At 44.4% G+C, this 15,269-nt stretch overlaps 2 protein-coding genes across 3 annotated transcripts; one reads left to right on the forward strand and one right to left on the reverse strand.

The window, feature by feature from the left end:
- Positions 1–4,082: 4,082 nt before the first annotated feature.
- Positions 4,083–6,207, reverse strand: pigh (phosphatidylinositol glycan anchor biosynthesis, class H). The gene is made up of 5 exons (XM_084483616.1): positions 6,090–6,207; positions 5,700–5,896; positions 5,240–5,449; positions 5,023–5,106; positions 4,083–4,814 (listed from the first exon to the last, which is right to left on the reverse strand). The coding sequence occupies exons 2-5, from the start codon at positions 5,874–5,876 to the stop codon at positions 4,743–4,745; spliced, it is 543 nt and encodes a 180-aa protein (XP_084339742.1). The 5' UTR covers positions 5,877–5,896; positions 6,090–6,207; the 3' UTR covers positions 4,083–4,742.
- A 229-nt stretch (positions 6,208–6,436) lies between these two features.
- Positions 6,437–15,200, forward strand: zfyve1 (zinc finger, FYVE domain containing 1). Of its 2 annotated transcripts, none has more exons than XM_084483614.1 (12): positions 6,437–7,582; positions 7,681–7,924; positions 8,206–8,466; positions 8,925–9,139; positions 9,419–9,525; positions 9,906–10,014; positions 10,593–10,690; positions 11,064–11,181; positions 12,057–12,227; positions 12,702–12,882; positions 13,231–13,347; positions 13,569–15,200. In XM_084483614.1, the coding sequence occupies exons 1-12, from the start codon at positions 7,100–7,102 to the stop codon at positions 13,799–13,801; spliced, it is 2,337 nt and encodes a 778-aa protein (XP_084339740.1). In that variant the 5' UTR covers positions 6,437–7,099; the 3' UTR covers positions 13,802–15,200. The 2 variants fall into 2 exon arrangements, with proteins under 2 accessions (XP_084339740.1, XP_084339739.1); XM_084483613.1 differs by having other exon boundaries at positions 8,203–8,466; positions 13,569–15,199.
- Positions 15,201–15,269: the final 69 nt, after the last annotated feature.

A 15,269-nucleotide genomic window follows, 5' to 3' on the forward strand; every position in this document is an offset into this window, starting at 1 on the left:
AAACCAGTCTCTGAACAAATACTAAACACGACTCTCTTGTGAAGAAGAAAAAACAGGAAGGAAGTTAATCCTCAAGGGTTAATAGTTATATATCAATCTATCTATCTATCTATCTATCAATATATGTATGTGTGTGTGTGTGTGTGTGTGTGCGTGTGTGTGTGTGTGTGTGTGTGTGTGTGTGTGTGTGTGTGTGTGTGTGTGTGTGTATGTATATATGTATGTGTGTATGCATGTATTTATTTATATAGTACCTATCTATCTATCCATCGTCTTTGTCCATTTTATTTATACTTTTTAAAATAAAGCAATACATAGTGAAATGTATACAATGTCATTTGGCTGTGAGACATACACCCGCATCTCTCTTTACACTGGTTTAAACCAGACAACTCTTCTTATTTTTCCATTCATGAATGTGTATTTATCAGTGAATACGCCTAGTGGGCCTCCTTTCATATACAAATAGACTGTGACTGACCAGCCTGTCACTGTTTATATTTGGGTTACTCTGAACACTTCCCCTGCAATATAAATAGAGAGAGAGACATAGGAAACACAAAAGTCAATGTCAGGTGGCATGTACCAATATCATGGAACTAAATAATTCAACGGTTGCAGAAGAAAGAGACCACTTGTATGGTAAGCGTTGAACGTAACAATGGGTCACTGCCGAACCGCCTGTCTTTCAGCACGGCAACAGTTGTCCTCGGGGTAGGAACTGACAACAGAGAGGGAGAGGGAGAGAGAGAGAGAGAAAGAGAGAGAGAGAGAGAGAGAGAGAGAGAGGGAGTGAGTGAGAGCGAGAGACAGAGAGAGGGAGGGGGAAAGAGAGAGGGAGAGCGAGGAAGAGAGAGAGAGAGAGAGAGAGAGAGATAGAGAGAGAGAGTGAGTGAGAGCGAGAGACAGAGAGAGGGAGGGGGAAAGAGAGAGGGAGAGGGAGAGCGAGGAAGAGAGAGAGAGAGAGAGAGAGAGGGGGAGAGAGAGCGAGAGAGAGAGAAGGGGGGGAGGGGGTAAATAAATAGGGGCAACTCCCATTGGTGGGACGTTTTTGAGATTCAAATCCAAACATAAAGTTCACAAACTGACTTCCAGTAACACCTGTCCCTGTATACCAACTGGCTCCCTCCGATAAACTGACACATTTGAAACAATAACAATGGCTGTTCCCAATCCTTTCCCTCCCCCACCACAAACTCCCACCATTGGGCTGTTAGCATAGTACTGGGAAAACAAGCACTTAAAACCTGACAATACCCGACCCGGGCACAATTCGACATGTATCATATGAAAGAAAGTTTAATTAATCCACTTTTGATGTGATTTCTTTATGTAGGCTTTCATTCAGGTGTGCCAATTTATGTTTGTGTGTGTTTTGGCGTGTGTTTGTGTGTGTGTGTGTGTGTGGGGGGGGGGGGGGGGGGGGGGGGGGGGAACTGCCAAGTACAACCACAGTCTTCTACTGGTTATATTCCGAACTGATTAGTGCAAAAATAGTCCTCTACTGGTTTAACTGTACAACTGGTTTAACATCAGTACAATCACAGTATAATGAGGATGTGTGTGTGTGTGTGTGTGTGTGTGTGTGTGTGTGTGTGTGTGTGTGTGTGTATGTGTGTGTGTGTGTGTGTGCTTGTGCGTACATGTAGAACCTTCTTATGTAAGCTGTGAGTCCAGTGCTGACGTATATCATCCACCAACAGGGATGTGTTGCCTCACTTAGCTAGGAACCTCTGAATGTGACACGCTCAGGTCAGAAAGAGGAGTTCATCCAAAACGGTAATGATGCGTGTGTGTGTGTTGGTGTGTGTTGGTGTCTGCACATCAGGAGGTCTGGGGGGGGTCACGACCCAGGTTAACTCCCTGCACAGGGCGGGGTCTGATGCCCATTCATTACCCTATGGGGGTCCAAACCACTCAACACCATATAATGATCCATTTCGTGCTGGAAATCTAATTGTAAAATCCAGATCTATATTTACAACCAACATATGTCCTATAGATATATATTTTTCTTTTCACCTAACATTAAACCTTTGTCTTCACAGAATATACTGAATAAACGTAAGTCAAAACCCACCAAAATCACATGTCAAAAACACATCAATGTATTTGAAGGGAAATAATGAAATGTTTAGGATTAAGAAAAGCCCCGCCCACGTCAGACCCCACCCCTCCCCCTTCCACGGTGATAATTTACGGTAAGCTGGGCTGGTTTCTCGGAGGGGTCGAGGTGTGACCTGGACACTCCTCAGAGAAGCTGCTCCAGGCGATGGTTCCTGGGCGCTTCACACCTAGGGGGGGTGGTGGGTGGGTGGGTGGGGCTCTTATCCTGTCAGTGTGTCGCCCCCCCTTTACAGCAGCGGAACGCTTCACACCCCTACGAAAATCACACCCCTCTGCTTGTTTTGATGGCCTGGGAGCATAGGGTTCACACACACACACACACACACACACAGACCCCCGCACATGCACATCTGACCGGGCACTTAAGATGGTCACTCTTAAAATCAACATGTGGGGGGACTAGGCCTGGACAAGTAAACCAAGTCTCTGAACCCGAAGGCCAAATTCAAAGCGGTCACTTTTTAATCACATCTTCCTTGATGAGATACAAGCAGTTGAAGATTGAAGATGTGTTGAGATGTTGTTGTGTCAGAACAATAGCATAAGTTTAATAAAGCCATTCGGTGATGACTGATCTACTCTTACTGTGACCTACTCAGGCAAAGGTTGTGGAAGTGGAAAAGGTCAAAGTAAATGTGTATTATGGAGCAACATATTGTTTTCATTGTAGCAATTGTAGTTCTTCAACATAGGAATCTGAATCTGAATGTGAAAGTGGATCTTAGCAAGATGGGACAAAGTGTTCCTGCTATAGACATGCAGTACAGTATTATTATAATTAATTAATAATTATTGTTCTGTTCAACGGTGGACCCAAGCTGGGGCTCCAGAAGTCTGCCCTTCACCCCCCTTTCATCTGCTCATAAGTCTAACTCACACACCCTATTCCCATAGGAGGGAATAAATAACAATGACAAGCAATTATCATAAGGGAATACAAAGATGAATACCTCAATAAAAAATAGGATGAGTTATTTTTCTTCTTCATAGTAATGGTGTCAATATGTGGTAAAAACAGTTTCCTAGGTTTTATGGAATTCCTTAAGGAACCTCTTAGGGAGAACCTAATCTTCTCCAGCCTGATGTACTCAAGATCTCATGAGTCCATCTATCATGTGGAGGTGGGATGGAATGTGTCCATTTAAGGAGAATAATAAGTCTCCTAGCAAGCAAGAGTGGTGAATGAAATAACTTGTTGTATGCCTTTGGGTGCGTTGGGTAGAGGAAATTCAGTTTAGGGCTGTGAGGGGATCGAGGTCTGCTGCTTTGCCCCCACTAAGTGTATAAAATATTGCAGGCTAAAACAATCTAATTTTGGGCATGAATAAAACATGTGGATACAGTCAGTGGGTCAGTGTCTACATCTGTTGCATAAATCAGCCCTATCTGGGTTATTTCTTGGCATATCTTGTGTTGGTTAAATTAAGAAATATGTCCCCATTGCTCATTGGACAAGGTAATCCTGTGCTCCTGGTCTCAAATGGGCCTCATGAAAACTAAACAGGTTGGGTTTACCTTGAACATTTTATCATATATGACATGAAGTGGGGCCTTTAGCATAGTAAGATATGAAAAAAGTCCATTACTGTATCCAGAGGACGGTTGGGAAATTTGGGGAACTGTTTTTGCGCTAAGCGCCAGATCAGGAAGTAGAGGAACAGGTTAATATTTGGAAGGTTAAAAAGGGTTGAATTATGAAATACACAAGCACAACACAATTGGATTAGCATGACAACACATAACACTTGCATATACATGGTTCTAAGTGTACTACTGTTTGGCGGTTGTGAATACAATCATGACACTCAGAAAACACAGTGGGTGTGGGGCTGTTTGTATTGTCAATATTTTCTGAAAAGAAATACACATACACTCCCACAACTGACCTACTACGGCTCTTCAATCTCAAAAAAGTTAAGTCACAATAAAGTGTTTCACAATCATATTTAAAAATGTTGCTTTTAATCAAGGGTTCAAAGAGACACATTGTACAATACAGGGGACAACTTCAAGGATAGTTAGGATCAACCGTATACAGTATTAGGAGAAAACGGATGGCTAGACTAGTTCTGATAGAGCTGGCTAAATAACTAAAATAAAAAGTGAGTGCGGCAGTGCCCTCTACAGGGGACATGAGATAAGGCTGCTAAAAAACTACTATCAATGAATCAAACAATTTGACAGTTACCTTACAGTACCTCAAACCGAGATTTTAAAAAATACAGGAGAGTAAGAGTTTTGAAATACAAAATATATTTTTTTAAATTATCATTGTAAATAGTTAATACAGTATCAGTTTATGGTCAGGGTTAAGTTAAAAATTGTAGAAATAGGTCAATATTACTATATAATTCAACAAAAACATACTTCCTCATCCTCACCAACATTGTTAAACCAATTATACAGTTATGTATGGCAATACATTCAAAAGGTATCAATCACGTTAGTTAACATAATAAAAAACACAATGATTCAAAAACAGATGGTAAAAATATTCACAAGGGTTAGGTCAACCAACATCTAAGTGAGCTATGCAGCAACATATTCCAATTAGGTCTTTTTCCTGAGTAGAAAACAGTTACACGTGGGATGCAGCAAGAGTTTCCTTTGTGTCATCAGCACTTGGAGATGATTTCCTGGCAGGTCTTGTACACCTTCACCAAACAGTTAAGCCTTGGCTTGGAACTCTGAAAAATACAATGTGACAATGGCATTACTATTATATAACATATTTTCTGTTATGCAGAGTGATTATGGTGGTTCAATATCAGCATATTATCAACACATAAAAATAAATAAAACCAATTAATTTTAAAAGGAACATGACATCAGCAAATAGCTCAGTTTCAAACAAAATACTAATGACTGCTTCACTTATGAATATAGTTTACTCACTTGAAACAAGGGGACAACACTGGAAACTGCACTGGCATCTGCAGGGTCACGCAGTAATATACACAAGTAGTAGATAATTTGGTGCTGAAACATGAACAAATTAAAAAGGTAAATAAGATAAAACACAAAATGTATTCATATACATGTATTACATGTACGATAATGTTAGTTCAATATTTTGGAAAGAGGGTTGGCGATAAAATAAAATATGTGGTACCATGTAGATAGCTTCATTGATTACAATGTCCTTTATTTTGCTCATCTCTATGAAGCTTGTGTGCTCTCGGCCAGAGGCATAGCTGGAGGACAGCTGAATACCCAGGGAACCAATTACAAGCAAGGACTCATGGTCTATCTTCACAAAGTGAATGTAGAGCATCATTCCAATCAGGGTAATGATTATGGCGCTGGACAATACTGCAGTGTTCTGAAAGAAAGCAATATACATATGTTATTCATTATGAAAGCAATGCATGCATGATATAATAGTGGGCCTATGGTGAGGTTAAATAAATAAAAGTAACAAGGTCATGCATTGCATGGCACCATATCTAATACACTAAACGTGGATGGCTACATGTTGCAACTGCATATTAATGACAGATGCAAGATTTACAGCAACACGGTTAGAACACTTGAAGAGGACGAAGACCAAGTGAATATGAAGTATGTCTTACATCGGTGAAGCAGAACACGGCGTAGGCAAAGATCCACACGAAGCAGGTGGCCACCATCACCTTACCGATGGACACTTTGGGGGAGCTCACAATGAACTCTGTGCAGAAACTTGAATGCCTTTGGTAATCCAAAGCAATGGGTTTCCCATTAATGTCGGTGTACTTCTCGTCGTCCATACTGAACGCAGGGGAAGCATCTGAACGACAGAGTGAAGTAGGTTAATGGTTGAAACTCATGGCAGAAACCCAGTAATCGAAACTAGAGAATGGATCACTATGGAGCTAACCGGGGGTAGCAGACAAGACATAAAGGATTTCCAATCAAGTTAGCATGGTAGGTAAACAATGACATGCATGACAACACGCGAGTAAATACAACTCAGTTCTTACCTACAGAAGACACGGTTCTCAAAGTGTAAAACGAGAACTATTGTAAAGTATTGAACATCAATGCTAGTGCCGCTCTGGTCGATACACACAAGGTAGGTATTGTGGGTAATGGAGTTTTATCTTTCGTTTAAATTGTATTTCGGTTTCACTGAGGTATTTTTTTATGATAGTACAATTATAAATCAGGTTTATCATACAAGGGTAAAAAATCTAGAATAATTATTTAACTAGACTACATGATTTATACTTCTGCCAAACCACTTCGACTCACAACAAGCTCAGCCTCCATTTCCCACAATGCACTGCGTTTCAATGTAACCTCTGACCTCTGGATGAAAACAAGCCGATCAGCTGATGTCAACTAGCCACAACATTCACAGCGATAACACCCGTCCCATTTCACCAGACCTTTAACACAACGACGCTTCGGGTATCAACACTTGAACACACATTGAATGTCTTATTCTTCCGAGTGTACTTTATGGTTCACCGTTTCTTCTGGCAACATTTCAGTGCCAGATGTCTTCGTCGTCCCTTCAAAGCTAGCTGGCGGATTGTTAGTGTTTGTTTACGTCTGTGTCATTGAGCACCGTGATTGAAATATAGACCATCTAACCGCCGTCGCGAGGTTAGCAACGTGCCTCTCCGTGTCAGTCAGCATGCCATTGTTATAATTTATAGAATATGGATATGTGACTTTATCTGTCACTTGACACTAACGTGGTGTTGTTGACATGTACAACAAGACAGGTGTGCTGTACTATAGAAGAGCCCAGAGCCTTAAGTCTGTAAGTCGATTCGAACCACAAGGTTATTGTCTCTTTTAGTTGTGGGTTTTCTAAGCATTGGAGAAGAAAATGTTATTTTGATTACAATGATTTTTTAAAGTGCCTCAAACAGTTGAAGTGATTGGCTTTCCAATCATAGTATAGATTCAGCAATAGACTCAGCGACTGCTCCAAAAAAGGGGGAAACCGACACAAAGGCTGTGTCGACCTGTCAGGTTTGAGATGAGTTGCCAAGCTCCATCCGTAGACAAAGGCATGAATACTGTCCTGGTGTGTCAGGAGAGCTACGCCTGCGGGGGCTCAGACGAGGCCTCGTTCGAATGCGACGAATGTGGCAGCCTCCAGTGCACCCGCTGCGAGCTGGAGCTCCACCGGCAGGAGCGCATGAGGAACCACGACCGCGCGCGCATCGCCCCCGGCCACGTTCCCTTCTGCGACTCCTGCAAGGGAGACGTGGCCGGCAGCGCCCGCCTGCGAGCGGTGGTGCGCTGCCAGGGCTGCAAGATCAACCTGTGCTTGGACTGCCAGAAGCGCACCCACAGCGGGGCCAACAAGCGGAAGCACCCCCTCAACCAGTACCCCCCGCCCAAAGCAGGCCTGGAGGGCGGCATGGCGGCGGACGGAGAGGCCGAGGTGGAGGCCCTCAAGGCCCAGGTGGAGAGAGTGTGCAGCTTCCTCCTGGTGGACGATCGAGAAGAGATGCAGGTAAACGCCTAGGGGACGCGTTTCCTCTCGGTTGTTGATCGGCACATGTTTCATACTGTCTTTGTTCACAATGAGGCTAATTCTTGCTTTGCTCTCAGGTGAAGAACGACGAGGATTTTGTCAGCCGGCTGGGCTGCAGGCCGGACGAGCTCCTCAAGGTGGTCTCCATCTTCGGTAACACTGGGGAGGGCAAGTCTCACACGCTCAACCACACCTTCTTCCTGGGGAGGGAGGTGTTCAAGACCTCCCCCACACAGGAGTCCTGCACGGTGGGGGTGTGGGCCGCCATGGACCCCGTGCACCGGGTGGTGGTCATCGACACGGAGGGACTGCTGGGTGCAGGTAAGGGGTGGATAGGTCTGAAACATACTGGCTCCGAGATGACTTTTACTGCCTAACTCAGTGTTACTTATCAGTGTTGGAACCTATATCAATACTTACATATTAAGATTTTGATTTCATAAAGCAAATTTATTTTTTATTTATATGTAACTTTTTCGCACTGGCCCAAACCAGATTTGAACCCTGATTTAAAAACCTGCAAGAAAGATCTAGAAATCCCTTTAGACCAACTAGGCTACTAACACAACACACATAATGGGACCATCTCATCTACCTAGCAGGGGCCAACCAGGGCCAGCGGACCAGGCTGCTCCTCAAGGTGCTGGCCGTCTCGGACCTGGTTATCTACCGGACGCATGCCGACCGTCTCCACGATGACCTCTTCAAGTTCCTGGGCGACGCCTCCGATGCCTACCTGAAGCACTTCACCCGGGAGCTGAAGGCCACCACGGCACGCTGCGGCCTGGACGTGCCCCTCTCCACGCTGGGCCCTGCCGTGGTCATCTTCCACGAGACGGTCCACACCAAGCTGCTGGGATCAGGTGGGGCTGACTGCACCTGAACACTGTCTCTCTGGGTACCATGGCGATAGTGTGGCACATAATAATGTGGACCATGTCCAAGATAATGTTAATAGTTTAATTTATTTATTTATATGTAAACATAACATATATATATATATATATAAGCATTATTTTAATTGCGTACTGTTTAACTTCTTTGTATGTTGTTTTTTCTAATCGTTTTTATCTATTTCAATTTAGTTTGCTGTCCTGTGATTTTGCTGTGCGGATTTTCTGCTTGGAAATTTTGGGTCCATTTTTAGTTGATTTTATATGTGAGCAAGCACAGCATAACTTTTTGTGGAGCACACAATCATTGTTATCATGTTGGGACTGAGAAAGCAGTGCATCTCACGGAAATATAAACGGTTAACATGCAAGGATCAGGTTATGGACTTGTCCATCCCCACTTTACACTTCCTCTCCTCCTCCCCCAGACAAGCCCTCCGAGTCAGCCGAGCGCCTGCTCCAGGAGCGCTTCAGGAAGCTGGGTCTCTTCCCGGAGGCCTTCAGCTCTGTCCAGTACCGGGGCACACGCACCTACAACCCCCCCACGGACTTCAGTGGCCTGCTGCGGACCCTGGAGCAGCAGCTGAACAACAACACCACCCGCTCGCCGCGCACCGCCGCCGTCATCCACAAGGCCCTGCAGGCACGCTCCAACATCACAATCAGAATGATAATATTAATATTAATAATAATATTGCATTGTTAATGTGAAGCGCTTTTCAAGAAACTCAGACCCTTTAGATAGCCAGAAGTAAAAACATCATAAAAGTAAAAGTATAAAACCACACTACCAACATTAACAACAAAGTAATTAAAAAAATAGTGTGCTTTAAACAATGGTGGTTGATGTGAACAAATATCCTATTTTCGTGTACGGGTGAAATCATCCTATGAGTCTGTGGCGTATTTGCGCCCCTCTCAGGCCCTGAGTGAGCGCTTCAGTGGGGAGATCACAGACGAGCACTTGGCCTGTAATTGCTTCTTCCCAGACGAGTACTTCACGTGCTCCAGCATCTGCCTCAGCTGTGGGTAGGTGTCAGCCCCCCCGTTGACCTACCACACAGCCTCAATACAAGATGTTGGCTGTCATGTTTTTACAAACAAGTGAAAATCTTCTTCCATTAACCTACAACACACAAGCTCAATACAAGATTCGGTTTGCTGGAATGGAAATAATTGACATAAACATTTTAGACCTTCCCCGAAGGTTACTGCCCTCTTATTCAAACCTGTCTTCAATTCAACCTCCAACATTCAAATGATTAACTGGTTGTGTACACATTACAAGTTACAATGCACCTGAATCTCCCCGGATAATAAAGTGTTATTGCAGTGTTATTTAAGTTGTAGAAGAAAAAGTGCCCCATTTGTAATCTTTGAACCTACTGTGTGTGTCTGATGACTTTCAGATCCTCCTGTAAGAACAGCATGAATCACTTGAGGGAAGAGACGGAGCATGATGCCAAACACCGCTGCCGCTACTCTGCCCAGTACGACAACCGCATCTACACATGCAAGGCAAGATTTGCAGCTTGGAGAATCACCCAATCTACCATGAGCGTGTTATTGCTTTTTATGTTCATTTGTTTACTCTAAAGTGGCGATTGGTTCGAAGTTCACAAATACCTGATTTTGAGATCCCACATTGTTATATACCTATGGATACCAACCTCATGCCTGACAACCTGATTAATGCAAAGCTATTCTTCTCGATTCTCTATTTACTTGGGCGTTGTTTTAATCTCGGATACAGCAGTCCTACTATGTTATAGCAGAACCTCTGGGAGCTGGAAGGCAAAAGGAGCAGAGTAACGCCTTGTCTCCTGTTTCATTACGAGTTATTCTTACTGAGATATACTTATTTGCGCAAGAAGACAACGGTTTCAGAAGAGGGTTATTTGTATTCCTATGATAGCTTATGTGTGCAAGGTTTGATTTGAAACCTTTACAGAAACACAGATTTGAGCCTGTCTGCCGTCAGACTTTAGATGGAGATTACCCCAAAAGGGGCTCAGGGCTTAACAGGTGAAGCAACACAGCCTCAAATGGTTTGGATCACCGTCTGACTTCACTACCCTGCCCCTGTACTTCCACAGGCCTGTTATGAGCGGGGAAAGGAGGTGATTGTTGTTCCCAAGACAACGGCTTCGTCTGACTCCCCTTGGTTTGGTCTGGCCATCTACGCCTGGTCTGGGTATGTCCTGGGGGCTGGGGGGGGAGTCATTCATCCGCCTGACCACAATACTGTTTTTGTGTACGCTGTCTCAGCACTTCACTATGAGACAAAAAAAGAAACAACTATGTTAGGGATTCACTGTTTACTTGTATCTGGTTGTAACATTTAGGACATTTAGTTGTTCCCCATTGAATATTTAAGTTTTCCATTATTGATTGTACTCTTAGATTCTTATCAAATCATCATGCCTCATGTTGCTCTGAATATAAAAGTCTGCTAAGCTGTTGAATGTAAATAGCCAGCAGACTCATTTAGCCAAAGATGTATCACTCTGTGTGTACTATCTCCTCCGACGGTGGTATCAGTTCTGTGTGTTGGGTCCTTCTACCAGGTATGTGATCGAGTGCCCGAACTGTGCAGTGATCTACCGGAGCAGGCAGTACTGGTATGGGAACCAGGACCCGGTGGACACCGTGGTCAGAACAGAGATCCAACACATCTGGCCTGGGGTAAGGAGGCCACACCCAGACGGTATCTTAAATCCTTACAGAGCTTAAACTGGTTTAAGTTCATGTTTACGTTAGGAAAGGGAAAAGGGGGGCATTCTTATTTGCCAATTTTGAAAGAATTGCTTATCATAACTATTTCTTGGCCATTGAAAGCAGTTCAGCTGTTCAGTTAACATCCTTTTAAATATCCACGCTTGATAAATCACAATGTTTGTTGCTTGTTCAAGGCTTGAGAATAATCTATGATTGCTTCACTTCACGGAATACAAAGTTCCCAAACAGTGAACTAAGGTTAAACAAGTAGTGCATGACCTGACTGCATACATGAGCAGTGCATGAGGTCACAGTGCTTCAGCTCACCAGATGACCCAACAACAAACACATCGCAGTGTGTTGAGTGGCAGGGCAGCGCACAGTGTTGCAATGAGGGGGGAGAGTGTGTGTTTAAATTCCCAGGTTTAGCATTAATGATCCAGTGTTCGCCTGCGTCAACAGAGCACAGGTTGTTGCTCTGTATTTTCTGCCATTGTTCTCGCCTTTTAAACACTCACAGTTAAAGATGTTTATCTAGAAACCGGTTGGATAAAAAAAAGTTATATTTTACAAAAAGATCTGTGGTAGTTTAATATCCCAGCATTTTATCTATTGTGTGTTCTGTATAATGATTTATTCTGTCATTATAAGATCAATACAGTCGTCCGTTAGTGATGACCCTAGAAAATGCATTTAGCTGAATATTGATCGCTTTCACGTAAATAAAGTCAGCATAGCGAATGTCAACCGATTTTCCGCATGCTGTAGTGTGTTCATCGCCATGGTTACACATCTTTTCGGCTTTTACACAATGTCGACCTTCAACTCCTGCCCCCTTCCAGTCGGACGGCTTCCTGAAGGACAACAACAACGCGGCCCAGAGGCTGCTGGACGGAGTGAACTACATCTCCCAGTCGGTGTCGGAGCTCAGTGTCAAGCCGGCCAAGGCCGTTACCTCCTGGCTGACGGACCAGATCGCCCCGTCCTACTGGAAGCCCAACTCCCTCATCCTGGTAAACGATGAGACGATAAGCTCGCCGTGGCAAGACAATGGCCTGCTGCTGGGTTAACCAGACACGCACGCACACACACGTGGGTCATTTCTGTCTTCACAGCTCCACGGAGGAAGGGGAAAAAAGGCAGTAGAAAGACAACACCGGTGGTTCAAGTGTGGTTTACAGGTCTTGGTTTTCCATGTGGGATGGTGACCTGTTCCAAAAGATCCATGTTTTTTTACTTTTTATTTTGATGGTGATGGTACCATTATTATTATGCTGCGAGATTGGATCAATAATATTGATACATTGATGCTGATTAGTGCTGTTTTATACACGCTTTTATTCAGGGTTACCGTGCGACTACCGTGCGACAGTGACCTATTTTAAAGTATTTTGCTGTGTGTGTGTGTGTGTGTGTGTGTGTGTGTGTGTGTGTGTGTGTGTGTGTGTGTGTGTGTGTGTGTGTGTGTGTGTGTGTGTGTCGTGTAGACTTGCCATACGTGCTCGGAGGCGTTCCAGCCCAACGACACCAAGCACCACTGCCGGGCCTGCGGGGAGGGCTTCTGTGACGCCTGCTCCTCCAAGACGCGGCCGGTCCCGGAGAGGGGCTGGGGCCTGGCCCCGGTGCGGGTCTGTGACGCCTGCTTCCACAACAGAGGCATCTCCACCGGTAACAGCAAGCATACACTTTGTCTACCCCTGCATTTAAATGGTAGCCTAGAGCCCATCCCGATCAGGTGACCTCAAAGTCTGCTTAATTCTGGAACTATAGCTGTGAGGTCAGGTGATTAGGAGGGTCTCCAGGCTATTTAAATGGAGCAATGAACTGTAAGGCAAAACGTTAAAAATAAGTAAATCTACTAACCTTGTTTTTATGGGATTCTTATAGCACCTTCTTTTCTTGGAAACTAGGTTGAGCTGCACTTTTTTGCAGCTGCTCTAATTTACGTTTGACGTGTCCATCGTTCTCTGCTTCACTTGAAGAAAACATTACGTTCATTTTGGGTCACTTCTCCAGAGTTACTGGACGCAGCGCTGGAGGAAGAGGAAGGGGGAACGTTGATCGCCAGAAAGGTGGGCGAGGCAGTGCAAAGCACCCTGGGAGCTGTAGTCGGTGCCATTGACATCCCACTAGGTGAGTCACTTCCTGGTGAAACCCTCAAAGAAGCTGGTAGTAAGGGACATCAATGTCTTATCCAGTTAAATGTAACACATTCGCAAATTTTTTTTTTTTTGCTTGATCTGTATTGCATTGTATTTTAATTGAAGGAAGTTAGTTAGAAGTCCACAAATGTTAACGGCCAATAGTCGCCTCCCGGGGCGTGTCCCCTTAACAACCCTCCGCCCCCCTCCCAGGCCTGGTGAAGGACGCGGCGCGGCCCGCCTACTGGGTCCCCGACCAGGACATCCAGGCCTGCTGCGAGTGCCAGCGGGAGTTCACCCCGCGCCTCTCCATCCACCACTGCCGGGCGTGCGGGCAGGGCGTGTGTGACGAGTGCTCCGCGGAGCGGCGCGCCGTGCCGTCCCGCGGCTGGGACCACCCCGTGAGGGTCTGCAACGCCTGCAACCAGAAACCCGGGGAGCTATAGCAGGGGACGTGCAGCTGGGGTCAGTGGGGTCAGGGCGGTCAGGGCCATCAGGGCGGAGGTCTGCCCGGTTTGGGAAAAAAACGCAACCCTCTGTCTGGGATCTGGAGATTTGCGAAATCTTTTAGCGGATGCAAAAGTGGTCCGTGGCTGAGTAGAATCTGATTGGATGATGGGTGGTTTGTTGTTGTTGAGGAGACCGGCCTCGGCCTGTTTGCTGTTGTTTGTTTGTTTGTTTGTTTGTTTGTTTGTCTGTGTCCCTTTTAATTCTATTTCACTTTAATCGTCAACAGTTTTAGAGGGAAAACAATAGAACAAAGGTATCAGGAAAGAGTCATATCAGGTGCGATGATGTTTTAAGTTGTATGATAGTAACGGCTGTCCTCTAAGACTGGGTTTGGGCTCGGGCTCATTTCATAACAACCCTCTTACCACTTTGTCCAAGTACTGCTTCACAGTAAACCAGAAGTCCTATGACAATCATACTGGTGTAATACACTTGAGTAATTGGAACCAAGTAGTAGTATTAGTCCGCAAAGACCTGCATACAGCGTGCGCTGCTGCTTTAATAAACAGTGCCCTTAATACTAGCTTAGCGTTAGCACTTAGATATTATAGCTTTAGAACAAATGGAAAAGCTGGGAAATGTAGTTTTTCCCACTGTTCTCACTCTTAATCCACAAATGTACTGTAGCGCTAAAAATGCATTCCATGTTATTGCATTAGAACCAATAGCGATATCTTATATTCTCGTTTGGCCTATTTGTGGTTGTGTGCATTTCGAAAGGCTGACGTTCTGCTCATAGATTCGCCTTAACAATGCTGTCCACACTGACTGACTGTTTAATTTTATATGAAAAATCTATACCTAGAGGGAAAAGTTTACTATATAATAATGAAAAACATTTTGTTAATGGCTTGCTTTTTTAAAATATTTAATTTCAAATATCCTAGAACAATCAAGAAGACTGTACTGCATATGATCTGCTTCCAAAGAGCGGCTGTGTCTCAGAGGCATGATCTTCACAGAGTCCTGAGGCTGGCCCCTCAGAAGAGGCAGAGATAGCCGAGCGAGGAGACGCTGTGTATAGTAGGATTGTGCTGAAGTCATGTTCAAACCGGTGGCGGGGTGGATTCACTTATAGTTGCACCGTAACATGTTAGTCTGTTTGTTATCTGGTTGAACTGTTGTGTGCACCGTCCACCACCTTGTGAGAACACATACAGGGCATTATAAAGATCTAAGGCGAGTGTAGACGAGATTCACACCTCATTGAGGGGTGGTATTCACTTGACGGGGAAATAATATAGAAATCTACGGCATGCGTTGTCTTTCCTAGGTCATGTTGGAGGAATACAGGAACGAGGCAGAAGAAAAACCCTTTATCTTGGACGTGTTAATATTTGCTCGGATAATAAAGAGACAAATATTTGACACATTTGCGTGTCTGTTTCTAGTTTCTTTCTTCTT

This window comes from Micromesistius poutassou, assembly GCF_964030765.1.
Source record: "Micromesistius poutassou genome assembly, chromosome: 19".
Taxonomy (NCBI): domain Eukaryota; kingdom Metazoa; phylum Chordata; class Actinopteri; order Gadiformes; family Gadidae; genus Micromesistius; species Micromesistius poutassou.